This window comes from Pogona vitticeps, chromosome 7, assembly GCF_051106095.1.
Source record: "Pogona vitticeps strain Pit_001003342236 chromosome 7, PviZW2.1, whole genome shotgun sequence".
NCBI classification, from domain to species: Eukaryota; Metazoa; Chordata; class Lepidosauria; order Squamata; family Agamidae; genus Pogona; species Pogona vitticeps.
Window position 1 is genome coordinate 11085376 of NC_135789.1, and position 24625 is coordinate 11110000.

At 48.9% G+C, this 24625-nt stretch overlaps 1 protein-coding gene across 3 annotated transcripts in view; it reads left to right on the forward strand.

Moving 5' to 3' along the window:
• The first annotated feature begins 3175 nt into the window (after nt 1-3175).
• The window catches only part of SLC2A1 (solute carrier family 2 member 1), a 38901-nt gene continuing 17451 nt past the window's right edge, over nt 3176-24625 (forward strand). The window contains exons 1-2 of one of the 3 annotated variants that reach the window (XM_072977769.2): nt 3176-3570; nt 24010-24102. In XM_072977769.2, coding sequence (XP_072833870.2) covers nt 3553-3570; nt 24010-24102 — 111 coding nt within the window. In that variant the 5' untranslated portion in view covers nt 3176-3552. Of the gene's footprint in view, nt 3571-23101; nt 23300-24006; nt 24103-24625 lie in introns of those variants that run through there. The other 2 variants (XM_072977768.2, XM_072977770.2) reach the window with 2 other exon arrangements.

Sequence of the window (24625 nt, forward strand, 5' to 3'; positions counted from 1 at the left end):
ACGGCACATAAGATGACATAACAGAAGTGCGGTTAACTAGTTAAAATGTAAATATAACTATTGCAAAATAAAATGCACTGTAAAAGAAACTTTTTCCATCGTATCCACAATTACGGTGGCGTAAGACTCCTTGAATCGAACAGATCTTGCTTCCAACAGAACATCCCCAGAGTTTGCTGGACATACTGAATGGGTTCACCGACAGGCCTTCGGACCGTGTGTTTTATAACTGGTTTCCAAATTGCATATGCTATGAGAGAACGCATACCAGGGTCCTTTGTTGGCTTTGGTTGGCAGGTTTAGCTACTTGAAAAAACTCGCCCACCTTACTTATCTGTTTTCCTTGGTTTCTTATTACTTCCTTTTTACCCCTCTGAAATATTTTTCTAGCTTGCCTTCTGCATATATAAATGAAAATGAGGGTTATAGAGAGAGATGGTTCCTTCTCCCTCTTTCTCTCATCTCCCTGATTTATTCCACTTCTAGTAAAAACATTTGCACCATAAGGGGCGAGTTCGAATTACAAAACGGAAAGTCCTCCGGTGCAATGGAAATTCTTGAATGCTAATGCGCTTTGATTTTTAAACAAAACGAAACAAAGTACACAGAGAGGGGGGAAGTTGTGGGCCATATTTTGAACTTAGTGAGAATTTATTGAGAGTTTGGGTTTGGATTTAATATTCGCTTCTTGCCACGAGAGGCATTTCCCAACTCCATCCGTGCAAGGAAATTCGAATCACGTCGACACACAACAATCATTGCACAAGTGTTTCCTCCCTTTTGCTGGGCCTGTGTTGCTCCACAGATTGGGTGCTAATTTCAGTGCCTGTTCATACGATCAGTGGTATTCTTTTTCTTTTGGTGGTGCCTCGCATTACGACGTTAATTCATTCCACCGACATCGCTGTAGAACGAAAACGTCGTAATGCGGGGAAAAAAGCCCATTGAAACGCATTAAAACCCGTTTAATGTGTTCCAGTGGGCTGGAAACTCACCGTCCAGCAAAGATCCTCCATAAGGCGGCTGTTTTCGGTGCCTGTGCAGCGAGGAATCCGTCCCAGAAAACAGCAGGGAGCCATTTTATTTACCCAGCTGCCATTTTGAAACCGCCGATCAGCTGGAGGAAAATCGTCCTTTTATGAAGAGTTGGTTCCCGAAGCAGGGAACCAATCATCGCAAAGCAGAAAATAACCATTCAGACCATTGTCTTGCGACCGCAAAAAGATCGTTGTAATGCGGTTTTGTCGTAATGCGGGGCAATTGTAAAGCGAGGCACCACTGTTGTACTTTAAATCTACAATAGGATTCTGACCAATGAAACTTCATTAACAAAAAATAAAGTTTATGCAGCAAACGGATGACATTTGGGCCATAGTTTACCACTGTGCACTTGACATTACAGTAAAATGCTTAGCTTGTTGGCCGAACATCTGTACGGACTCTGCACTAAGAGGTGTCTGACAGGGATTAAAATCTCCTGTCTTGGTCTACGAAGGATGAAAGTCCACATAGCTTATTCCCTGAGTCTATTCATGTTCGCTTTCTCTCCTTAAAACCTACTTGCTGTAGTAATACAGGAGATACTTCCTTTCTGGTAGCCCCAAAAACTTTGTAAATTGATCCCGGCTCGGCTGCTTATCCTTTTTTCTAGGAAAAACTTATTATTTTGCCAGAAATTTGGACCACCTCTTTCTGAAAATCAGCTTTCCCCAGCGCTGTGATTGCTGCCTGGCAAAAGTCATGTGTTTGTTTATTTGCGCATTAGCGGCCAGACATATTTCCTCTACATTTTATCCCATGTCCGTCTTTTAAGCACTCGCACACAAACACAACATTAGAGAAGTGCTGATTATACAGATGTCGTTGTTCTGGACTGCCACAAAGATGAACCCAGTGGGTCCTAGGTCAAATCAAGCCTGAACTTATGGCAAAATTGAGGCTGTCCTGTTTTGGGCACCTCATGAGAAAGCAGGATTCTCTGGAACAGATAATCACGCTGGGAAAAGCGGCAGGAAAAGAGGAGGACTAAATACAAGAAGTTTGATTCAGCTTTCACCGTGGTTTAAACATCTGGCTGCGGAGCAGGAGGTCGGGAGGTCGATTCCTCCCTGGGCCTCTTTGACAGGGGCTGGACTCCGCAATCCAGAGGGTCCCTTCCAGCTCTGCCGTTCTAAGATTATTACATATACGTAGATCTCGGGCAGAATCCTGTTGTAGTTTAACACCAGCTTCAGTGAGATGGTGTAAATGGCAACGGCAAACTGTCACTAATTAACCAGCGGCTGCTCGCATTCCTAGTCACGCGCCGGGTCTTGTGGCTTGGTGAAAGACCAGCCATACAACTCTTAACCTCATAATAAGCAGCAATTTGCCACTGGCAGAAGTCCACGCTGGGATTCTGACCCCCATACAATTTACAGGAGCCATCACATTCTATATATATATCCCTATACTTCTTTTAACATCCATTTACTGAATCCTTAGTTCAGAGATTTTCCCCAACGGGTATAAAGAGGTTCTATTCCTTCCCGGGTGTACGCCAGGAAAGTCAGGGAGGCCGAGCGGTTACAGCGGCCTCCCGGAACGCTGGAGACGCGGGTTCGAATCCCACGAAAGCTCCCCGGTCAGTGGAAACTAGAAGTCACTGGGCAGAGGGCGCGGGGGGGGGGGGAAGGAGACGGACAGACAGCCTCGGTTAGGATCGCTGTACATCAGAAGGCGCTTGTTGGTGTCGAATAAGGATAGATGCTCCTTCTGTCTTTGTTCGGTTCTTTTATATTATTCTATGGCTCAGGAAGGAGGAAGGATGTACAATTTCAAAAAAAAAATCCAATTTTTCCCCTGGAAGAACAAAACATAACGGGGGGGGGGGAGCCGCGTTTTTCTTTCTGGGGGAGGGGGGGATAGGGAAATTTCAATTTCTCAGTCGATCCAGTCTTTACATACATGCTGTTTTTCCCCCCTGAGGGAAAAAATGGAATTGTTGGGAACTCTTCCCTCTCGATCCGGAGAAGGCGGAGGGGATGCGCTCCGAGCTGCGTCTCGGGTCTCCCTTTGTGCCTCGCCATCTCGGCCTGGGCGCCGCACACGCAGGAGGGAGGAGGCGGGTCTCGGCTCGAGGAAGGGAGGCGGGCGGCGAGGGAGGTGCCTCCCGCCCGCCTCCTGTTCCGGCCGGCCGGCCAGGGCCCGGCGCACCCCCGACACACCTCCGGGGAGGGAGGCGGGAGCCAATCGGCGAGCCCCTGACGCGCCACACCGCCACTTAAGCCGCTTCCACACGCGCTCTCGGGCCGCGGGAGAAAGAGGGCGAGCGAGCGAGCGCCGGCGGAGGAGCGAGCGAGTGATCGAGCGCGATCTTGGGAGAGACGCGGCTGGGAGGCGCGCCGGGTTTGGGGAGAGAGCCCCCCCTCCGTGGGGGCCGCGATCTAGAGCACCCGAGGGCCGCCGGCCGAGGAGCAGCCGAGGGGGGGGGTCGCCTTCCCACTCGCACGCCCGGCCTCGCCAGCCCGAGGCCCATAGCCGGGGGGGAGACGGAGCGCCCGGCACAGCGCCATGGAGTCCGGCGGCAAGGTGAGCGCCGACCCCCCCCCCCCGCACTTCTTCTCTGCTTGTTCCTCATCGTCCGCGATTTCCTTAGGCAGGCTTCCCCCCTCCCCGCGAGGGCCCGATCCCCCTTCCCTCCCTCCCCCAGCCAGCCAGGCCGGCCTTCGGGTGCCTCCTCCATCCCTCCCTCCATTCCTCCCGGCATCTCCTTCCTTTTCCCTGCGCTCCCTCGCCCGAGGAGGAGGAGAGGAAGAGAGGGGCCCGATCCCCCTTGGCCTGGACGGCAGGGCCCGGGAGGGGGGGGCCCTGCCATGATCCGGAGTGCTCTCCCTTCTTCCGACTCCCCGGCCGGGACGCGGAGGAGGGAGCCGCGAAGGCCCCTCGACCTCTTTCTTTCCCCCGCCTTCCTCCCCTTGTTCCTCCTCTCCGGCATCCTCGCTGCCCGCGGCCACCTGGGATCGCGTGGTTCCCGCGCCGCGCAGGCTTGCGCGGGGCTGCCTTTGGCGCAAAGCGGCCGCATTTCGGGGCAAGGGGGGAGGGCGCAGGGCCCGTCGGGAGGCGACGGATCGGTGCCCTGTTGGTCGGTTTAAGCCTCGGGACTTTGCGCTCCTCCTCTTGCCCTCCTCCTCTCCACCCCCCCGTTCCCAGTTCGTCCCTACTGGTTCCAGTGGGAGTCGCTGGAAGAGGTGGATCCGAGAGGAGAGGCGTTAAGAAAATCTGCCCCGAGGGATCCTTGTGGCCCGCTTTACTTCCCCCTGAATACTTTTGTGAAAAAAAGGGGGGGAGGGGATAGATGGTTGATGAGTTGAGGGCCATTGATGACCCATTGACTTCCAAGCTGCCTCCCCCACCCCCGCGCAGAGCCTTTGGCAGAAAGGAAGAATCCCATTCGGATGGAAACGCACCGCGCAAAGGCCGGGCGGTGGGCGATCCTTTTTATGGGACCGCTGTTAAGATCCTAAACCTTGCAGGCTTTCGGGGAGAAAACCTGCAAGTGCCTGTTTTTTGGGGGGGGGCGCTGGGAGGTTTCCAGCTTAAGTGATGCTCCAGATTCCCAACGGAAAGAATCCAGACTTTCCTAATGTGGGGGGAGGCGCGCAAGGACCATGGAGAGAAGGGGTTGGTTTGTGTACGTGCGTGAGTGCCAAGGGGGTGTTGGGTTAAATTACAGGGCCAACAAGAAAGGACCCCCTGGCAGCTTTGAAGACACCCTGATTCCTCCTCTCTTCCTCCCCCCCCCGCGCGTTTCCGATTTTTTTTTGCACGTCCCCGTGTGCGCAAACACCTTTCTGAGCCGCGCCGGCTGGTTGGCTGCGCCTCAAACTCCAGATCCGGGTTTGCTAGACGGGGCCGAGTGGAAAATTTCGCCGCCTCCGGTTGCTCTCTGTGTGTGCGAGAGAGAAACACACACACACACAGACACGGCAACACTCTCGTCACTTCAGGGTGTACCTCCCCCTCTAAGACTTAAGGGCCCCTTTTTTGAGTTTGGGTTTGTTTGGTGGGTTTTTTTGTGTGCGTAAAATGTCGTGGAAACTTTTCTGTTTGGATGCGGGCGGAGCGCTTGTGCGGTGGTTGCGTCCTTGGGTCTCCTCCCCTCTTGTTTCTTTTCTTAAGGCGGGTGGGGGGGGGAGAAAGACGTTTCCATCTCTGAAAGAAATGCTCAGCCCTGTTTGTGGCTGTGGCCCCAGGCTTCTCAACCCTCTCCTTGAGTTACCTTGTCCCCCGAGGACTTAAGTCCGGGGTTGTTTGGAGAAGGCAAGATCTCTCTGTGTGTGTTTTAGAACATCCTGTAGCCTGCCTTGGAGGCAGTTCAGAAATCATTGTACGCAGGGTGACACTTGGGTGATATGACTCACAAGATACGGGTTAGAAAGTTCTCCTTTTCTGTATCCGGGTGAAAATAGGTATTTATTGTTTTGGTGGTGATGCAATTCACAAGTTCTCAAGTTGACGTTTCTATTTATCCAAAGCATGTGTGCCCCGTCCTTCTCCAAGGGTGGCTGTCCCCCTTTGCCTGGCTTCTGCTCTAGAACTGGAGAGGCCTGGGTTCGAATCCCAACTTGGGCTAAAACTCCGTTGGGCTGGAGGTTGTGGCGAAGAGATGTACTATCTGTGCCGCTCACCGCAGGAAAGATGGTGTAGGAATGCAACTCATAAGGGCCGTATTCTGAGTGTGGTTGTTCTTTACCCTATTGGGTCCAGTCCTGCTCAAAAGCTCACAAATTCAGATTTCTTCCGAGTAATTCACATCCAAGCTGGCATCTTTTGGTGCAAAACCCGGCATGGCAACACTTGACGGCAAACGCTGGATCCTTGCAGAATTCTAACACTCTTGCAACGGCACAGAACGGCACAGCCAGAAGGGACCCTCTGGATCATCCAGTCGAGGATGGCCGGGGGGGGGGGGAGGAATCGAACCTCCTAACCTCGGATTCCACAGCCAGAGACCTAAACCTATCCAGCAGTTTGATCCAGGTTCTGCAACAACAAATGAAGAAATCTAAAGCCTGCATTTTAAAATGATGCTTTTGGGCCCTATACAAAAAGCATTGCCAAAGCTGACTTTTGGATTTTGCTCATGGAGCACCAGGTCGTTTTTTTACCAATTTATGTTCCTTTGAGAAATGTTGGGCTAAGAAAAGAGAGGCTGACCCGCCGAAGGTCACCCATTTGGCTGGCTGGATAGCTCAGTGATTTTGGGTATATGGCCACCGCACAGGTTGGGAGTTTGATTCCCCTGCCCCCCGTGCATCCCGATAGAGCCAGCTTGTGTCGCTTTGGGCCAGCGGCCTAGTCCCAGAAATGCCCCCAGAAGAAGGAAAGGATAAACTATTTCTGAGTCCTCTCCACCTAGAAAGCCCTGGGAAAGGTCGCCATAAATCAGAACTGACTTGGCGGGGCACGATTATTTATTATTAAGGTCACCCGAGAGCTTCATGACTCAGAGGGAGTAGAGTCTGATTTTCCTAAGTTCATTCCAGTAGCCATTATATCACACTGCAGTAGTATTACTACTCACTGCCATTTTTTCATTGATTATGAGGAATTCTGGCTTTCTAGAATGCTTCTTTTATTATTTCCATGGTAGCAGTTTTGGGTGGAGGCGAGGGTGAGGAAAGGTGAAAGATTAAGTTCCTCCGATTGAGGTGCCGGGCTGTGGCTTTTCTGCCGGCCTTCTCCTCCCTGGTTCTGGGTGGGTCTATTCAACTCCGACTCCCATTGACCCCCGGACAACGTGCAGTGATGGGAGTTGTAATCCAACGCTGTCAGGAGCGTGCCCGGTCAGGGAAGCCGAAACCTCCCAGTAACTTAAATTGATCGGGCCCAGGCTTGGCATGTCTACTTTATGCAGAATTTTGTTTTGGCTTCTTGTTTCTGAGTTTGCCGGTACACTTAGAAGGATGGATATATGTGTGTTGTGTGTTTGATCTGTTTACATTTTACAGTATTTTCTGTAATATATTGAACACATTTTCTTTAATATTTTGTTATCACACACTTTGAATTCCTCAGAGTCCCAAGATTGGCAAGCCACTCTTGGTACAGAAGGTTCGAGGAATATACAAGCGTACGAAAATAGTATCTATAAAATACGGGGGGAAACCATATATATATAGTTTGGTACAGCGCAGAAATTGACTAATTTGATTGCTTTACGGTAAGAAAAGGAAAATCGCAGTTCCATTTTTCATGGGAGGCAGATTGGCCTCCTTCGTTATGGAAAATATCGTCTCAGAGAGAGAGTGTCATGGTGACATATATGTTGCATAGGGAAAATGTGTGAGAATCGTCTTGGTAAGTGGATTCTCTGGTGCTGTCATCGTATGGAGCTCAGTGTTCGAGCCTTTGCTGCACGACCAGCACTTGAACCCAGATCTTAACTATAAATGTCTTCTCTCTGCCAAGTGTTTATGCTCCTGGTCTTCCTACAAAGAGCCCAGCCGGGTGTGTGTGTGTCTCATCTTTGCTTTATTCTTTTCCCCTGCTGTTCGCACAACGGCCCTGTAAGGGAGGTTCGGTAGGGGCTGGGTTTACTGGGTACGTTTTGCTACAACCTTGTGGTTTCTTCAGAGCCGGCTCTGACACCATATTCGTTCCTGGCTGAAGCCATTTGGGGACATTCAGAAAAGCCTATAAAAAGCCGAAACCTTTTAAAAATTTAGCACAATCTACTAACAAAAGTATAGGCGGTCCTGTATTTAACTGCAGTTAAAGCTTCAATCCTTAACGCCCTTCCTTCGGGGTAAAGCCAACAGAATTTGGTGGATCTTACTGGTGATTAAAAATCCAAAGGGTAGCATCGGGTGATTCACTGAAAGCAAGAAAACGTATAAATGGAATTGTGGGTAGGTTAACTTGGAAGGAAGCCCCATTGAGGTCTGGGATTTTCTTATAAGTAAATGCGCAATCTCTATGAATTTTGAGGCATGATTAGGACTGAAAAAGCCATTTGCATTTATTTATTTATTTACAATCTTGTGCAGTTCTTAGTCTGCCAAACTACAAATGAAAGCCACCGCCTCTTTTGATCTGCTTTTGTCGGGTGGAGGTGGTGAGGGCCACGATATGGTTTCTGCATTTTTCAATGAAATATGCATGACTGAAAAAAGCAGGCAAACATGGTTCAGTCAGGCGGGAAAAATGTCCGCCGAAAGAAATCCATTAGCAAAATGCGCAGATTTTCGAACAGCGTGCTTCCAAATACACACGTACCTCCAAGCAGAAATAAATGGGAAACGCCTGCTAACCAGGTACAGAATTTGAGCTGAACGATGAATCGCTGGTAGGGTTCTGTAAAATCCAGAGAAAACGAAGCTGCCTGATTATGTATCCCACTCCAAGAAAACTTCATGTGGATCGGGGCCCATCCATTCCTGCCAGTGACTCAGTTTAAGTGAGAAATACGATCACCTTTCTTATCAACAAGATTTTACGCACTAGAATATGAATGCTATCAATTTGTAACTTGTTTACTTTTAGTACCATATATTATACTAAGAATGATTTAAAAAGAACAATCCTACAATATTTTTGTTGCCACTAACAAGTGGAGTATTTCACTGCATCTTCAGATAACGCAATATGCTGCCCCCCCCCGATGCTATTCTGAATTAAATACAGATTGTTCGAAAGGGGTAACAAAATTTCAAAAATGAACAATCACGCCATATATTTTTCACATGTTCATAGTAATTGAAGCCTGTTAGCCAGGATCCTGCTGCTGATTTACATTTGTGTAAGGGAAAGTGTGTTAAGTCTTGCCAGCAAATTACTGGCCATTAACTAACGAGGGGCTGGTTGCTGGATGCTACCAACATGTCAGTAATGGGTGATTATTGCCACCGCAACGCACGTGATTTCCTTTACACAAGTGTAAATCAGCCATAGGATTCTGGCTGTCTTGATTCATGGGTGTGGTGTGTATATTGTATAGAGGTTTCGATCTGCACAATCATTTTTCAACACCCTTTTTAAGGCTCCGGCAGAGCAAATGTGACTTGAAGGTGGCTTACTTTCCCTTGGAAACATTTAATTTAAAATGTAAAATCAAAATTTAAAAAATTTAAAAGCATGTACGCCTGATCTCGAAGATGAATCACTGGCTTAAGTTTGGAGTGGAGTCAAGCTTTTGTATCGTATTTCAATTTTTTGTGGGGGGACATGGCCAACCATAAATGTTTGCAGTTTGATTCTTTCCTAAGTAATTCACGAAGCTAAAATGTCAAAATGGTCAGCTTTTCAACTGTTTGTTTGTTTGTTTGTTTATTCTGGAGGGAAAAATTAGTTGTGTAATGTTTCTCGGCTTTCTTTCCTGCAAGGGACTGGGAAGGCATTTAAGAATCCCATTTGGCCCGAATTGCAAGACATTTCCAAATGGTCTAGAATATTTCAGTTTCTCTGAGGCCCGTTTTCTGGAGTAGAACAACCTCAAATGATGCTTGTTTTATTGTTTCCATGTCCGTTAGAATGGATCGTGGGCACACCTTTTAATTTTGTTCCTCTTCTGTCTTATCCCATTGTGGAAGGATTCTAAAAACTTCGTAGATGCTCTGTCAGATAAATAAACCGCCTTTCCAAGATGTTTTTAGGCCCACGATGTAGGTTAGTGGGAATCACGCCATAAGACTACCGCTTGAAAAGTGTTTATAGTGCTCAGTTTTCAAGCAACGCCATATGTTTTGCAGCCTGAGGCCATGAACAATGCCCATTTCGTGTACAAAAAAAGCCAACAGTGGAACTTTCCCCAGAGGTTGGGGGTTCGAATCCCCCACTGTGCCTGGGTGGCCTTGGGCCAGCTGCATAGCAGTCCCAGGTTGCCCCCTAGAGGAGGGAAAAGGTAAAGCACTCCTGAGTATTCTCTACCTAGAAAACCCTGGAAAGGGTTGGTATAAGTCAGAATTGTCATTTAGGCTGGACAGGGTCAGTACAATCCCTACCTTTTGCTAATTTTGACATTTCCCCACTAACTGTATAAAGCCTGGCTCAACTCTATAATGCACTTTGGGGTCCCCCTCCAGTGTATAAATGAGAGCTCTCCTACGTTCTAGACTGAAGCTAACCAGTAGACCAGACAGCCTCATGGTGGGACACCCACCTCGCTCTGTTTGATGCATGCAACTTTATTATTAATAATTGTTATCCTGCGCCATCAAATCCCTCCTGACTTAGGGTGACCCTTTTAGGGTTTTCCTCCCCTTTCAAGGTATACGAGATCTTTGGGGAGGTGTTTACTGCTTCCAGTCACTCTAGTGGGTTTCTGTGGCTGAACGGGGATTTGAACCCAGGCCTCCTGAGTCTTCAGCCACTGAACAGGTCAGCCAGTACGTAGCTTCTTTCTCCAGGGCTCTTGTCTGCTTGCCGTTTCTCATTGTTGGTTGCCCTTCTAAAACTGGATCAGTCAGTCCGTTCCCTGGACGCTTCTAAATTAATTTCCAATTGGTCTTGAGATTAATCGATAACATTAAATGGTTTGGCTCCAATTTGTCTCAAGGTCCGCAACTCCCTCTGTGAACCTCCCCGGGTGTTAAGACCAATCGGCTTTTCTCTCGGTCCCGCCACCTTTACAGGCACATCAGATGGGGACCCGGGAGAGGGCCTTCTCTCTGGCTGCTCCCAGAGACTCTGGAACTCCCTGACACTGGAGGCCAGCCAAGCTCCATCTTGGCTGTCCTTCTGCAAGCAGGCCAAGCCCTTTCTCTTCTGGCAAATGTTCCCCTCAATGACTGGCTGCATAAGTGTTTTTTTAAATGGATGGTTGTGCCTTTCAAATGAATTGCTTTTTTTTTTTTACCCATGTCTTCGAGTGGCCTTTGGTTTAAGCTTTCAATTTTGCCTTTTAATGAGACAAACCGCTCTCCTCCCTAAGGAGAAAGGCAAACATATTTTAAAATAAACAAATAAGTAAGTAAGTGAGATTATGAGTGCAGCAAAGGCTATAATCACCGTTTTTGAATTTTTAAAAAGGTATTCTTGCAGGATGTGGGGTTCTTTGAATACTGGCCTTTTGAAATCTTTTTAGTTATTTTTTTTAAAAGATTTCTTTTACCGATTCCTCCCATGGGTGGGGGGGGGAGAGAGAAATGAATCATAAAAGATCTTCTCTGAAGCTGAACTCAGTTTTGTTGCTGTGGACGGGCGGCGTGTTCCAAAGTCGCTTCTGGCAGTGTTTCGTCTCTGGGAAATCTGGAAACGGAGCCAAACTTGAGAGAGGACATGCGAGGCAACGGCTCTGTCTGTCTTTGTGTGTGTGTGTGTTTACGTGTGCATGCGCACGCATGTGCCGGTGCCCTTTTTGGGTCCGGATTCCTTTTTAAAATTTATTTTGCAATGGTCCGAAGTGGTCCTTAAAATCTCCTTTCCAGGCCGTTTCCCTTCTTTTTCCCGGTGGTGAATGATGCACATATAGTCGGAGGCTTTCAATGATGATGATGATGAGGCCGCTGGAGGGAGGCTTGTCATGCATCATCCTTGCATGACTACTTCTGGCAGGAGGGAAGGGCAGGGGAGGGGAAGAGAAGCCTCCGGTGGCACCGAAGACCCGGGCCGGAATCCTGCCTGAGCTGGCTTTGGGGCCGAGTCGCTTGTAAGAGGCGGGTTTGGAAGAGGATTGTGGGACGTGACAACTGGGCACGCCGTGGAGAGGGGAGGAAACACCTCCCCAGAAGCCTCCGGGGGGCGCTCCTTGGAGACTGGCTTCCTGCTCCTTCCCGAAGGGCAGAAATTTAGGAAACTGATAGGATATTTTGTTTAAAAAAACACAAAAAACATTTTGAAGCAGGCCACCGGTATTGATGCCTTCATCAAAGGAGCCCAACAGACAATGGAGCACCTTTTGATCTCCTTCGGGGGCTCCTGCCTGGCGCAGGGGTTGCTGTCCGGAGCATTGTTGAGCTGGGTGATAATAATAAATAACCGAGCAACTCTTATTATGATTTATTTTCATCACCCGCGAGCCTCTGGCGGGTTTGGCGGCTCCGGCATCGGTTTTGGAAACAGACCAGCCGGACACCGGCTTTGGGGTTTTTCCACCCCCAAAAAACACTTCGCTGGGTTTGCAGGCCAGCAGCCCGAGGAGGAAACGCTGGAGCGGAAAAGAGGTTTTGCGTGAAGCAGGAAAGATGCTGTGAGGTGTGTCCGAAGAGGAGAGAGGGTTTGCCCACCCCCAGTGCGTGTGCCAGGCGGCGAAGCTTCGGGAGCGCTAGTTTTCGGAAAGCACAGAGTCTGTTTGCTTCCTCCTGCTCAAAACCCCGTTTGTTGCAAAAGCGATGTCGTTCTTTAGTGGGGGGAAAAACTGCAAATTGTGATGCCTTGATCAGATCGGTTGGTTTCTCCAGAAAACGGTGACATCTCAGAGTAAACACAGAGGCTCTTTTTTTCTGAGTCCTGGCTCATCGTAAAATAGATGGATGATGATAAATAGCATAGTTGTCAGTACTTCCAGTTTCATCTTATCTAATTTGACCTCTGGACGGGGCTGGACATCTTCTCCCCTTAGAATCATCATCATCTGAGAACTGCAGAGTGGGAAGGGACCCTCTGGATCATCCAGTCCGGCCCTTTTCGAGGGTTAGGATTCGAATTCCTAACCTCTGGGTCTGCAGCCAGAGTCCTCAACTGACGAGCTGGTTGATCTTGAAAGCCACAGCCTCAGCAGGTCTATGAGGCTGCGGCAGTGTTGCCTGCTTTTAAAATTGGCTCCTTGCTGCTTGAACCTGGGAAAGTTAGTTGCTGCCAATTAAGTAAGGAACTCTTTTTGACAACTTGATCGGAAGGCGTCTCCTCCTGACGTCCACTGGTCTTAATCTCAGCAGAGTCCAGGACGGCTGCAGGCTGGGCGTGAAGGCCTCGGCTTCTTCTTGCTGCTTATCCCCTAAGCGTTTGATAGAGAGATAGACTGCGCTGCAAAAAGGCAGTTCCATTTGTAGCTGCAAAAGTGTGGATGGTTAGACTGGTCTTCCTACAGCAAGATCCACACACACACGTGTGTGTATTTCTGTTGTTGTTATGAGCCATCAAGTCACCTCTGACTATGGGATGGATGAGAGATTTCTAACATTCCCTCTCCTCCACAGCCCTGATCAGCTCAAGCCTGTGGTTTCCTTGAAGCAGTCTGTCCATCTCATATTGGGTCTTCCTCTTTTCCTGCTGCCTTCCACCCAACATGATGGTCTTTTCCAGAGAACCCTGCCTTCTCATGAGGTGCCCAAAGCAGGACAGCCTCGGCTTCAACATTTTTTTGCCTCTGGAGACGGCTCAGGCTAGATTTGCTGTGTGGAGGTTTGCATTTCTGGACTACAACTCTCAGAATTCCCTGGGGCTTTGCAGCTGAGTTGGAGTACAACTCCCATCATCCTCACCATGTTGGTAGGGCTGATGGGTGTGGTAGTGCGACCCCTGTTGGGAAAGGTCAGCCTGAAAAAGAGAGAAAGGACTGAAAAGAGAGGGCAAGGAGAAAGATAAAACCTAAAACATGAAACTCTGGAGAGAGCCCGTATATTGAAGGTTTCAGCCACATGTGCGAATATTCTGTGCTGAATATATCTATGATTAGGTGAACTTGGTGATCAGGTATGGCCTAGTAAAATTAAACAGCAGGAACGGCGGTGAGAATGTGGAAGGTCTGGTATCATCTAGGCTTCCACCTTGTGTGCAGTGGGAGAAGAATTCTGTGGAATCTGAAAGCTTGCACAACAAAACATGCTATTTCATGGGCAAACCATTCTATGTGCGCCAAAAGCTTGCTCCCTAAAACATGGTGTGTACTAGGAGGAGAGTGCTGTGTAGTCAAAAGCTTGCTCGTTAAAGCCTAGTAGGCCGTGGTCAAAGAACTCTGTGTAATTCAAAAGCCGGCCGGCTTGAACATGGCACGTAGCAGTGGAAGAATCTGGTGAATCTTGAAAGCTTAAAAACTTGGGCTTACTTTTATAAATGTTTCCTTGATTCCCTGGTGTTTTTGGACTTCGCCGTTGTCCATTCGTGTAGGTATCGGGTTGCCGTTTTCTTTGGTTGATCCTGAGTTTTTTGGATGGGGAGAAGACTCTGACGGAAGCTCAGTGTGTCCCAGCTGGCTTCAGTAGTCAGTTGACTCAATGGGTGGGGTATAAATCCAGTAAATAAATAAATAAATACAAGCCACGGCCGGGTCTAAGGCCCCTCGGGTCTTTCTCTCCCCTTCCCTCCTCCTTTTCTTGGGAAGAGAGTTCCCTTTGTGTCCGCCCGGCCAGCGTCTGCAGGCAGGCGAGAGCGCCGGCGCATGCATCCCTGGGCGCATGGATCTAGGGGAAAGGTGAACCTGATGCTCCAGCCCAGGAAGTGGGAACCATGCGCAGCTTCCCCGTCCGGATTGGCTGCCGGAGAGACGAGCCCCCCAGATGCTTGAGATCTGAGGTCAAGGGCTGTCCTCCAGGAGGAGGGAGGAGGGGAAGACGCAGGGCGGAGGAGATAATGCGCAGGCGAGGAAGGGCTTGTTCCAGGGCACGCGGCTGTGCTTAGGGGAAAAAAAAGCTCATTGCTTGTTCCCTCCTCGTTCCCGTCCTTTCGCCCTCCCTCCCTGCGTTGGAAAAAGGAAGCCGAAAAGTATCTCTTAACTTCACCCACTGGAAAGCGTTTTGACATGTGGTGCTGGAGGAGAGCTTGGGCGATCGATACCCCAGGCAGCCAGAAAGACAAACCAGTGGGCCCTAAGCCTAGGTCAGCTCAAGCCTGAATGAACTCTGGAGGCAAAACGTTGGCGCTGAGGCTGCCCTGCTTTGGGCTCTCCTCATGAGAAAGCAGGTGTCTTTGGAAGAGGCCATCATGCTGGGAAAGGTGGAAGGCAGCAGGAAAAGAGGAAGACCAGACATGAGATGGACGGACTAAAGGAAGCCACAGGGTTGAGTTTACGAGAGCTGAGCAGGCCTGCCGAGCAACCGGATGGCACAGAACAAGTCCATTTCAACACACACACACGCAAACACACACACACACACACACAACTTGAAGCTAAAATGATGACACCACAGAGGCAGTGTGGAGGAGCAGTTAGTGTTGGACTGGACTTGGGAGATCCACATGCAAATTCCCCCGTGAACCATAGAAACACACAGGGTAACTTTGAGCCACCTCCTTTTGTCCTGATCTACCTCGCAGGGTGGTTGTGGCAAGGAGAAAGGTGTGGGGAGAGAGAGCCCCATAAACTGCCTTCATTGCAGGAAAAGGGGCATGATGTAAATGCCAAAAACAGATGCTTAAAATCAATATCTTGTCCCAAAAGGAGCAGATCCGTTGAGTCAACATGATTTACATAACTGTCCGCCGTTGATTTAGTGGATCTGCTCTGCATGGGGATAGCAACTGGGTTTAGGAAAATCTCGGTTTCCCCGTAAGCCCATTGGTCTCCCCCTGACACGGCTTGCTATATTTATGTGGCAGGTGGAAGACTGGCCTACCTCAGAGGGTTGTTTGTAAAGCTTACACAGTTAAACCCCATTAGCCACCTCCGTATCTTCCTAGTGATTAACAGAAAAAATAGCTGGATGCTTCATGACGTCCCCCCAAAATCAGCTGCCTGAGGCAACGGACAAGGCGGCTCAGACACCCTTGCGGGCAGGCGTCGGCAAAGCGTGGAATATTTTAGAGAAATGGAAAATTCCACCGTCTTCCCGACCGGACTGGCCTCATCCGGAATGCCGTCTCCAGTCCTGGACACTGAAAGCTTGAACTGGAGCAAGTTCGGAACGGGACAACGCAGCTGTTGAGGGGTGTGGAAAGCAAAGGTCAAAGGGGTGGGGTCCGTTCCCATCTAAATGCTTTTAAAATCTTTTTATAAATGTACTGTTCTTGTTTGTTTTTGTTCTAAAACCGTCCCTTCGAACCGGTAAAGGCTGAATATACGGCACAGAGCTTTGCGTGAGTTATTATGACTCACCGTTCAGTCCTGTACATGCCTACTCAGGAGAAAGGCCACGCTATTCAGAGGGGCTTACTCTCAGGTAAGCCTGTGTAGGACTGCAAGCCGGCTCTGACGTCGGGTGATCCTTGTAGGGTTTTTCAGGTACACACGATATTTAAGGAGTGTTTTTTTAATCACTGCCACCGCCCCGTGGGTTTCTTTGGCTGAGAAAGGATTTGAACCCAGGTCATCTGATCCCTTGCTCGGCACACCACATGGACTCCAGGATTGTTACGCCACAAAGTTCGGATTCTAAGCCCAACCTTTATTGGAGCCCTAAAAGATGATAAACATGCTGCACGATCTTCAGAACTTTACACCTGTCTGATGAAGCGTTCTGTGGAGCTCTTAAAGCTTACATGCTTTGTAACATTTAAGTGATTCTGTGTGACCCATAGGTTTCTCCGGATGGATCACAGGGATACTTTTCCTAAACCCGGCTATGTGATATGACAAAGGTCTCTACTCAGAAGTAAGTTCCACTGAGTTCGTTGGGGCATATGGGAGATTAGGACTACCACCAAACGCCCTGACTCTTCCCATATTTAAGTAAATTGAAGAAAGCAAGAGGTAGAAAATGCTTGTGAAATGAGGAACTCAAAATGAAAAGTTTTCCTGTTTTTTTCTCATCGTAGTAATCGAGAGAGGTCACAGAGTGATCTGGGTGGGAATTAAATTCAGGTTATAGACAAACAAAATAAAATACGTCTCTTTGTCACATTGAATACATGGGGGATTAGCTGCTACAGTATGTGAGGTGGGGGGAAGACCACAGGGTTCGCTGTCTTATCACAGCGGCTAAATCAGTGGAACCTCCATGTCCAGGAGCAGTGTAACACTGAGGACCAGCAGAAAGCACCTGTTGCCCTTGCACCCTACATGTGTATCTGCTTTCCTGAAGGGCTTGGCTTCCTACTGGCAGGAAGCAGACGCTGGGCTAAAACAGATCCGGGAGTAGTCAGCAACAGAAGGAGTGGGGCCACCCTCCCTTTTAAAAAAAAGAAGCCAGAAGTGACCAGAAAACCACTTAAAAAGGGGGTGGTGGTGGTGGGATCTGTTTGAGGCTTTAAAGTTTACAGAAGGGGGGTAGCCTTCAAACTGAGAATCGTGGCTGTTGGAGAAAACTGGTTGTGCCATTTTACTTTGGGGTGACAGAGGGGGGGCACACCAGAGGCCGTGGAGAGCCCTCCGTAGCCCCGTGGGCTGCAGAACACCAACCCCTCTTGTCTTATAGGTGGGTCTGGATTCCCAGGGTTGCAGCCGAGGGCTGAAATGGGTCCTTTCTCGGAAAAGGCAAGAATCCAGGGATCCCCGATCACTCTTCGGCCGGGGCTTTCTCCCGGTCATCTCATCTGGCCCATCTTCAGCTCTGCCAGGCGGTGTGGGCTCTTGTCTTCTGCCAAGTAACAGGCACCGGGGGTCTCCCCGCAGACCCAGACCAAGATCATCCGCTCCGCCGTATTTCCAGTCGCCATATATGGGTGTGAAAGCCAGACAGGGAAGAAAGCTGACAGGGAAAAAAATTAGATTCATTTGACAGGTGGTGCTGGAGGAGAGCTTTGGGGATGCCGTGGACTGCCAGAAAGACAACCCAGTGGGTCCTAGAACAAATCAAGCCGGAACTGCCTCTGGAGGCAAGAATGTGGAAGCCGAGGTTGTCCTACTTTCGGGCACATCACGAGTAGGCAGCATTCATTGGAGAAGACAATAATGTTGGGAAAGGTGGAAGGCAGCAGGAAAAGAGGAAGACCCAAGGCGAGACAGACACACTCCCAAATCTTAGAATTTCTTAAAGTAGAAATATGGCCCTTAATGTGGGATCAAGCTGCTGGGGGCCGTCAAAACATGGCAGAATAGCCCATCTTGTGGTTCCAGAAGGGTAGAAGAACGAATTATGGAGGCATTCAAAAAAATAACATTTTGGATGGGTGTTTTTGGGGGGGCTTAAGGGATCCCTATGCAACCCAAAAGCTGTATTTTCCCAGCCCCTGCATTAGAACCTGGTTTACTTTCTTCTGCTACTGGAAAGAAAAGATTTTTATTTTTAAAGCCTGCTTTTAAAGGCTTTGCTGTGTTTCTAATCCCTGTTCTGTACCTTAATATTGGATGGTGCCCTTTCTTCTGTTCAGAAATGCATATTAATGGGCCGCCAGACAAGGAGGTGGAAAAATTGCCAATGAAAACTCTATACAAGCAGTTTTCTTCCTCTATCGGCACCCTCTCCATCTTCTTTTCAAATCTATGCCACTCCCTGTGTCTCCTCGCACCTTATCAGTCGCACCTTATCAGTCCTCCGGCTGTGCAAACTGAAATTGGGTGCCTCGAAAAATACAGCCACAGGAAATCGACCGAGGGAACCGGGTGCCTGCAGCGTGGATGAGGAAACACAAGGGGTGTGCAAGTCAACAGGGAGGAAAAAAAAATACGCGCATTTTGTTGGTTGGTGTTGTTTGTCTCTGGTCAAGCTTCGGAAACACGTGTTCTCGAAAAAACCGGAATCCAAAGTTGTATAAAGGACCTTTTTTTTAAAAAAGTTGGTCTTTTAAAAGCAAGTGAACGAGCAGATTTTTAACTCTTGTACAATGAGAGGTTGAAAACTATTTTACCTTTGACATAGCCCAGTTCTTGCGCCGGTGGCGCAGGTGCGGAAGCATCTATTACTCAGTGAGATGATTTTTTGTGGTGCATTGCGATATTATTTTTTTGTCATCTGGATGTGACATTGGGGTGCGTCTGTCTCCTCTGCCCCTCTGATGCCATGTGGGTCTTTGGGAACGACGGAGGTGGTATTTGTGTAAACGTCCTGTTTCCGGACCATATCCAGTATGTCATAAATTGCACATAGCCACGGCTGAGGGTGTGTGTTGATGTGCGTCTGGCATTTCTAGTTGTGTGTGTGTGTGTGTGTGTGTGTGTGCGTGTGTGAAATTAAGGAGGGTTTTAGCCTGTAGCGGCGAACCCCCAACAAGGATTTCTGTAGCCCTTTAGCGTCGGCTTTCGTGGCTTCTCTCCCAAAAAGCCTCTGATGAAACACTGTCGAAAGTTGGTCAAAGAAAACTCTATTCTTTCCTAGAGTTTCTGTCGTCTTGGGAGAAGGAGCTGGATGAAAATTTGGAACGATGATCGTGTGATGTAGTACAGTAGTTAGAGAGTTTGGGGTTCAAATCCTTGTTCTCCCATGAATCCCGCTAAGTTCACACCAAGGCCTTTAAAGCAGGTCCTGTTTTCATCCCCGTTTTAAAAAATGTAGCATTTTCTTTACTGTTTCTCGAAAGTTCATTAATTTGCAGAATTTCTTTTTTAAAAACACAGTTTAGAAACCTCAGATTTTTCCAAAGGCCACACAATGGCAGTTAAAAAGTTGCAAACAGAAGGATGTTATGCTTTGTTCAGTTACAACCTCAAAAATTAGATCTTTCCTCTCTCTCTGTTTGTGTATGTGTGTGTGTGTTTCTTTTGAGTATGCTTAGAATTGGGACACATGAAACATTTGAAACATTTGTTTCTACTGGAAGACAGATCTGAGCCAGTATTTGGGTGTTTACTCAGAAGAGAATCCCACTAAATTCAGTGTCATTTGTTATAAAGTAACTCAGTAAATCCTAGTAAAAGCTGCACTAAGATCTAGCTGCTTGTCCCAGTTAGAGGAGACCACCCCATATCTGTTCCAATTCCCCCCCCCCCGGGATACTGAAAAACGTGGTTTATAGTGAATGCTATACAAAGCGTGGTCTATTGGCCAGTTCTGGTAACTTTCATATTTAGAAATATATCTTTCTAGGATTTTTCTTTTAATATTTTTCAGAGAATTGAATCAGTGGATACCGATCCCGCAGATACGGAGGTCCTACTGTCGAAGTATTGACCTGCCATTGGTTTAATGGGTCGACTTTAGATGTTCTGTGTCTTTCAATGTTCGGCATGACTATGTTAATCATGTCTGACACGGAAAATGAATAGGAAGGATTTTCTCTCTTGTTTCTTCCTGAATGGAACATTTCTCTCTCTCTCTCTCTCTCTCTCTCTGTGTGTGTGTGTGTGTGCACGCGTGCATGTATGTGTACACTCTCATTACAGACTGGAGATTTGAACTAGGATCTCCTTAATTTTGTCCCAAAATGAACAAAGTGGAAAGAAATTAAGAACATCTCACTAGCTTTCTGGGTTGCATCCCCTGTTAGGATGATACCTCCCCTGCCCCTTCCATAAATTGCTTAACTGTGATGACTCCCTCTGTCACTTCAAGCCTATAAAGTTTTTCAAAGTGTGACTACTGGGCTGTGAGTTTCTTTCAGGTCATGTACACAGGGCTGCGGGGTTTTGAATTTCTGGTTAAATTCCTGTAGCAGAAGTGGAGGGATTCACAGAGCAGACTAGCTTCAAGTGCTCCAGAGAAGGCCACCCCTTTTCTAATTCACTGGCCCTTGCAGTCTCAACTCACTGAAACATTTGTTGGAGAAAGAATCTAAACCAGCCCTGCCCCAGGACTCACATACAGGGTTTGAACCATGTATTCTCTGCCCTCGAACAAGGCCGTGCCCCTGTGACTCTAAAAGTAACTAAAAAGTTACGGCCACCTGGTGGAAGGAGTGACGTTCTTCCTCATTAAGTTATTGCCACCGTGAAACTTAATTGGACTTTCTGTGTTGGGGAAAATGAATTAATTACAGGTAATTTGTTATTCCTAGTGAGTTACTTTCAATCTGTGTCTCTTTATGTTTTAAAAAAAATCAAGTCGCTCTGGGTTTCAGCCCGAACTTGACAAGCTCTAGTCAAGGTTTTGCACCATAGGCCTCAAATAGGTTTCACAGCTTGGACAGCTTTTGATGGTTCTGAGCTCAGCGACATCAGGTTACCATACCGGGGGCTCCCCATGGCAAGTCTTTGGAGTTACACCCTCACCCACCCTGTATGGAGAGCCCCCAACTCAGAGTACGGTGCTCACTCCATATCAACAAAGGAGAAACAGGTCTTTTGTAAAGCTAACAACTCTCAATTCAAGACGGAACGAACACATTAAACGTTTTGCTTTCGCACACAGACCCTGGCAAAATGACTCAGCAAAAAAAAACATGCTGTACCGCAAGACAATACAGACTGTTTTAAAAAGATCTTAATTGAAATTCAGTTCAGATTTAAACCTCTTAAGGTCTAAAATAGATCATGCATGCATCCACGTTCCCACCTGCTTTCGAGACAGGATGGAGGCTGGCAACAGTCCCTGGAAGTGGGAGGGGTACCGAGAGTCGGTCTCTCTTTTTAAAAAGTAACTTTTCCAAGCTCTTTAAGAAAACTAGTCACACAATCTTTGTAGGAAGCATGGGGCAGAAATGAATAGTGTTGCTACTTGTTTTGAATGGGGGGACTTTCTGCGCACGCGTTGTCCTGCTCTCCATCCCCATATCAATTGTTTTCTCATATCTAAAGGTGTGCAGAAATCCACATTGTCGCGTCGGGTTTCTGAGGGCGGAAACCCACGTCCATTTCTCTTTTTTAATGCCTTGAACCCGGGGTGAGCTGATTTGTTTCTAAAGCCTATTCAACTGCTCTTGGTGTTGTGTTTGAGGGTGCTGGGTATCTCAATGGTTTTCTGGCCACGGAGCCAGAAGTGGCGAGTTCGATTCCCCCACTGGGGCTGGACTGGATGACCTCTAGGGTCCCTTCCAGCTTGGCTTTTCTAAGGTGATGATTTAAGGTGGCCTTTAAGACCCTCATGGGCTGCGGAGTCATCCGCGACCATAGAATTAATAAATCACAACCGAAATTCTCGGGGAGCCAGAACAGCAGTTCCACGTAAACCACCCGCTTAAGTCTGATCCGCGTGGTGGGGGACCGGCCCGGATTCTCCCTCCCTCCTTTTTAAACCAAAAGGGACTGCCTGGGATTAGCCAACGGGGGTGGCTCTTGCGTCATGCTCTCGAAACAAAGGGGCAAGTGTGCCCCGGACTGGAGGACGGGGCTTTGGGCATCATGAGAGCGGTCCCCAGAGCGGCTTAAGGGGGGGGGGCTTGCCAAAGCCGGATCCGAATCCAGATCCCTCCCTTTCGCTCACCCGCCGTGGCCGAGGGGGAGATTTTCAGGAGGGCCAACCTCTGAATGCAGCAGTCTTAGCCAACCTCCGGCCCTGGCACCCTCCCCAATGATCGCCTTGCTTTCAGCAGGAAAGAGGATGCGAGAGCAGCACTGCCGAAGAGTTCTGTGTGGCTCCTTCATCCGTTCTGGAAACGCGTGGCCCGTTTGAGGCGCCTTGTAGCTCGGAGAGAAGGCTCAGCCGCCTTCTTTCTTTCTCACGACGGACACCAGGCCTGATTTGTGCATGTTGACTGGTAGAGCTGGCTGGTTAGCTCAGTGAGTTAGCTCTCTGGCTGTGGAGTCAGAGGTTGGGAGTTTGAATCCCCCACGGGGCCTCCTGCGAGCAAAGCCAGCCGAGGTAGCCTCGGGCAACCGGCCCAGTCCTGAGAAAACCTTAGAAGAAAGAAAGGGGAAACCAGGTCTGAAAAGGTTCGCCATAAGTCAGAATTGACTTGATGGCTCGTGTTGATGATGATAATAATGATGAGGTACTGGTGCAATCCCAGAAATGATCTTTATGCAGTGCCCTTTGTTGGGGGTGGGAACCATGACCAGGTGGCCCATGTGTCTGCTCCCCAGGCGCTGCTCTCTGTGGATGATGGGCAACAGGGTTCCCTGATCTCTTTCTATGTAGTTCTTTCTCTTTAAATCTGCCTTAGATGGGAGCGTATTCGAATCGTGATCTCTGGCCCTCTGAGTCATGGGGACCCTTTTTAGGGTTCTGATGCACCCAGAAGTGTTTTCCTGTTTCCTTCTTCTGGAGGTGCTCTGGGACAGCCAGCACCCCCCCCCCCCATGCAGCTTGCCCGGGGCCACCAAGGCTGGCTGCCACCATCCCATAAATTGAGTCACTTGTCATCCCTGGACTTTCCATATAAATCCATAAAATTTATTCACCACCCCCAAATCACCAGGATCTGCCTCATCCTGGGCCTTAAGAGGGTTTTAGACGGGGGTCTTTCTTGACACTCCCCTCTCCACCGTCCCCCCTGCTCTGCTGCCCGAGACAAGGGTCCGCCCTTCCTCACCAGGCCGCCGGCCTTGGGAGGGGGATGGGTCAGGATATGTATTCTGCCTTCATTCCGTCTGCTGTGTTTTTGTCCCCTGCTTTTAACACCACCTGCCAGTGACATGGACCCCAATCGAAGGTCCCTCTTGGCGTTCCAGTGAAAGGAAAAATGGACATTTCTTGGCTGTTTTGAAGGGTCGGGAAGGGGGGTTATCTCCAGGCAGCGAATTTTGGACTCCCAGGTGAGTCTTTGTAGGTGAGATCTGGGCTTGGGGGGGGCAATCTCCCCCCCCCAGTGGTCCTTTGTGGGCTGTGCCTCCTTTCCAAGGCCGCATTTTGCTCCCTTTTTTGCACACACATGCCACAAAAACCTCCGAGAACGAGGAATGGGTATCCCTCGCATGGACTATGACTCCCATCAGGCCTGGCCAGAGATGCTGTCAAGTCTGATTTAAGTCGCACCGACAACTAGACTCAGAGCCCACCCTCCCCGTCACCCTTTTTTTCCTGGGGGAAAGGGCTGGTTTTTCATAGGGGCTCAGACTGGGTGCCAAAGACTGGCCAACATCCCCTGGCCGTAGACATTGTGGCGGGCCCTGAAGGATGATGGGGGCTGCCGTGGACCTGCATGGCTTGAGGTGTCTCAACACAAGAGGGGAGGCCCGTAATGACTGTCGTCCCTTGATGCCCGAGGTTTTGGCCATGCTTGGCGAAATGGCTGCCAGGGTCTGGTCCCCCAGCCGTGCTCTGTGGCATTGGACTCATCCTGGCTTAAGAGGTTGTTAAATGAAATGAATCTGTGACATTCAGAGCCATAAGAGGGGCTTAACCGGGGGGGGGGGGACTTTGGGTGTGTTGTGCATGTATTCCCTGCCCAGAAATACCCCCCAGACTGAACGCTCTCCTCTCTCTTTTCGGCCATTCTCTTTCCACCCATCCCCTTTTACAGCAGATGACGGCCCGGCTGATGCTGGCAGTGAGCGGCGCGGTCATCGGATCCTTGCAGTTTGGTTACAACACCGGCGTCATCAACGCCCCCCAGAACGTAAGTGTGCACATCTTGCGACTTCTTGGCATCTAGCATTGTGGGGGTAGACTGCCTTTCAACCTGGAGGCTCTATAGAGTCACAATCACTAATTATTGTGTAAACCCAAGCTAGTAGCCAGGATTCAGTTGCTCATCTGTGGACTTGGAGGGGGGGGATTATCACCATCATCCTTTCCTCCCCGCCACATATTTGTTCACTGTGCGTACATCACCCATAGAGAGAGTTTGCTTATTCCCACTCACCCCTTGCACCCAGCAGATACTCCCAGATGAGAATTGCGGATGATTGGATGGGGGCCTCTGTAAGATCATCCAGTCCAACCCCCTGCTCAAGGCAGGAATCCGAATCAAAGCAGATTGGGCAGGTGGTTAGTTGTCTAAATTTCTCTTGAATATTCTTAATCGTTGGAGACATCGCTCATCATCTCCCGAACTCATGGGTTCCCTTGTCGTACTGCTCTAACAGTTAAGAAGCTTTCTTGATATTCAGTCTATATCTGTCTTCCTGTTGTTGTTGTTG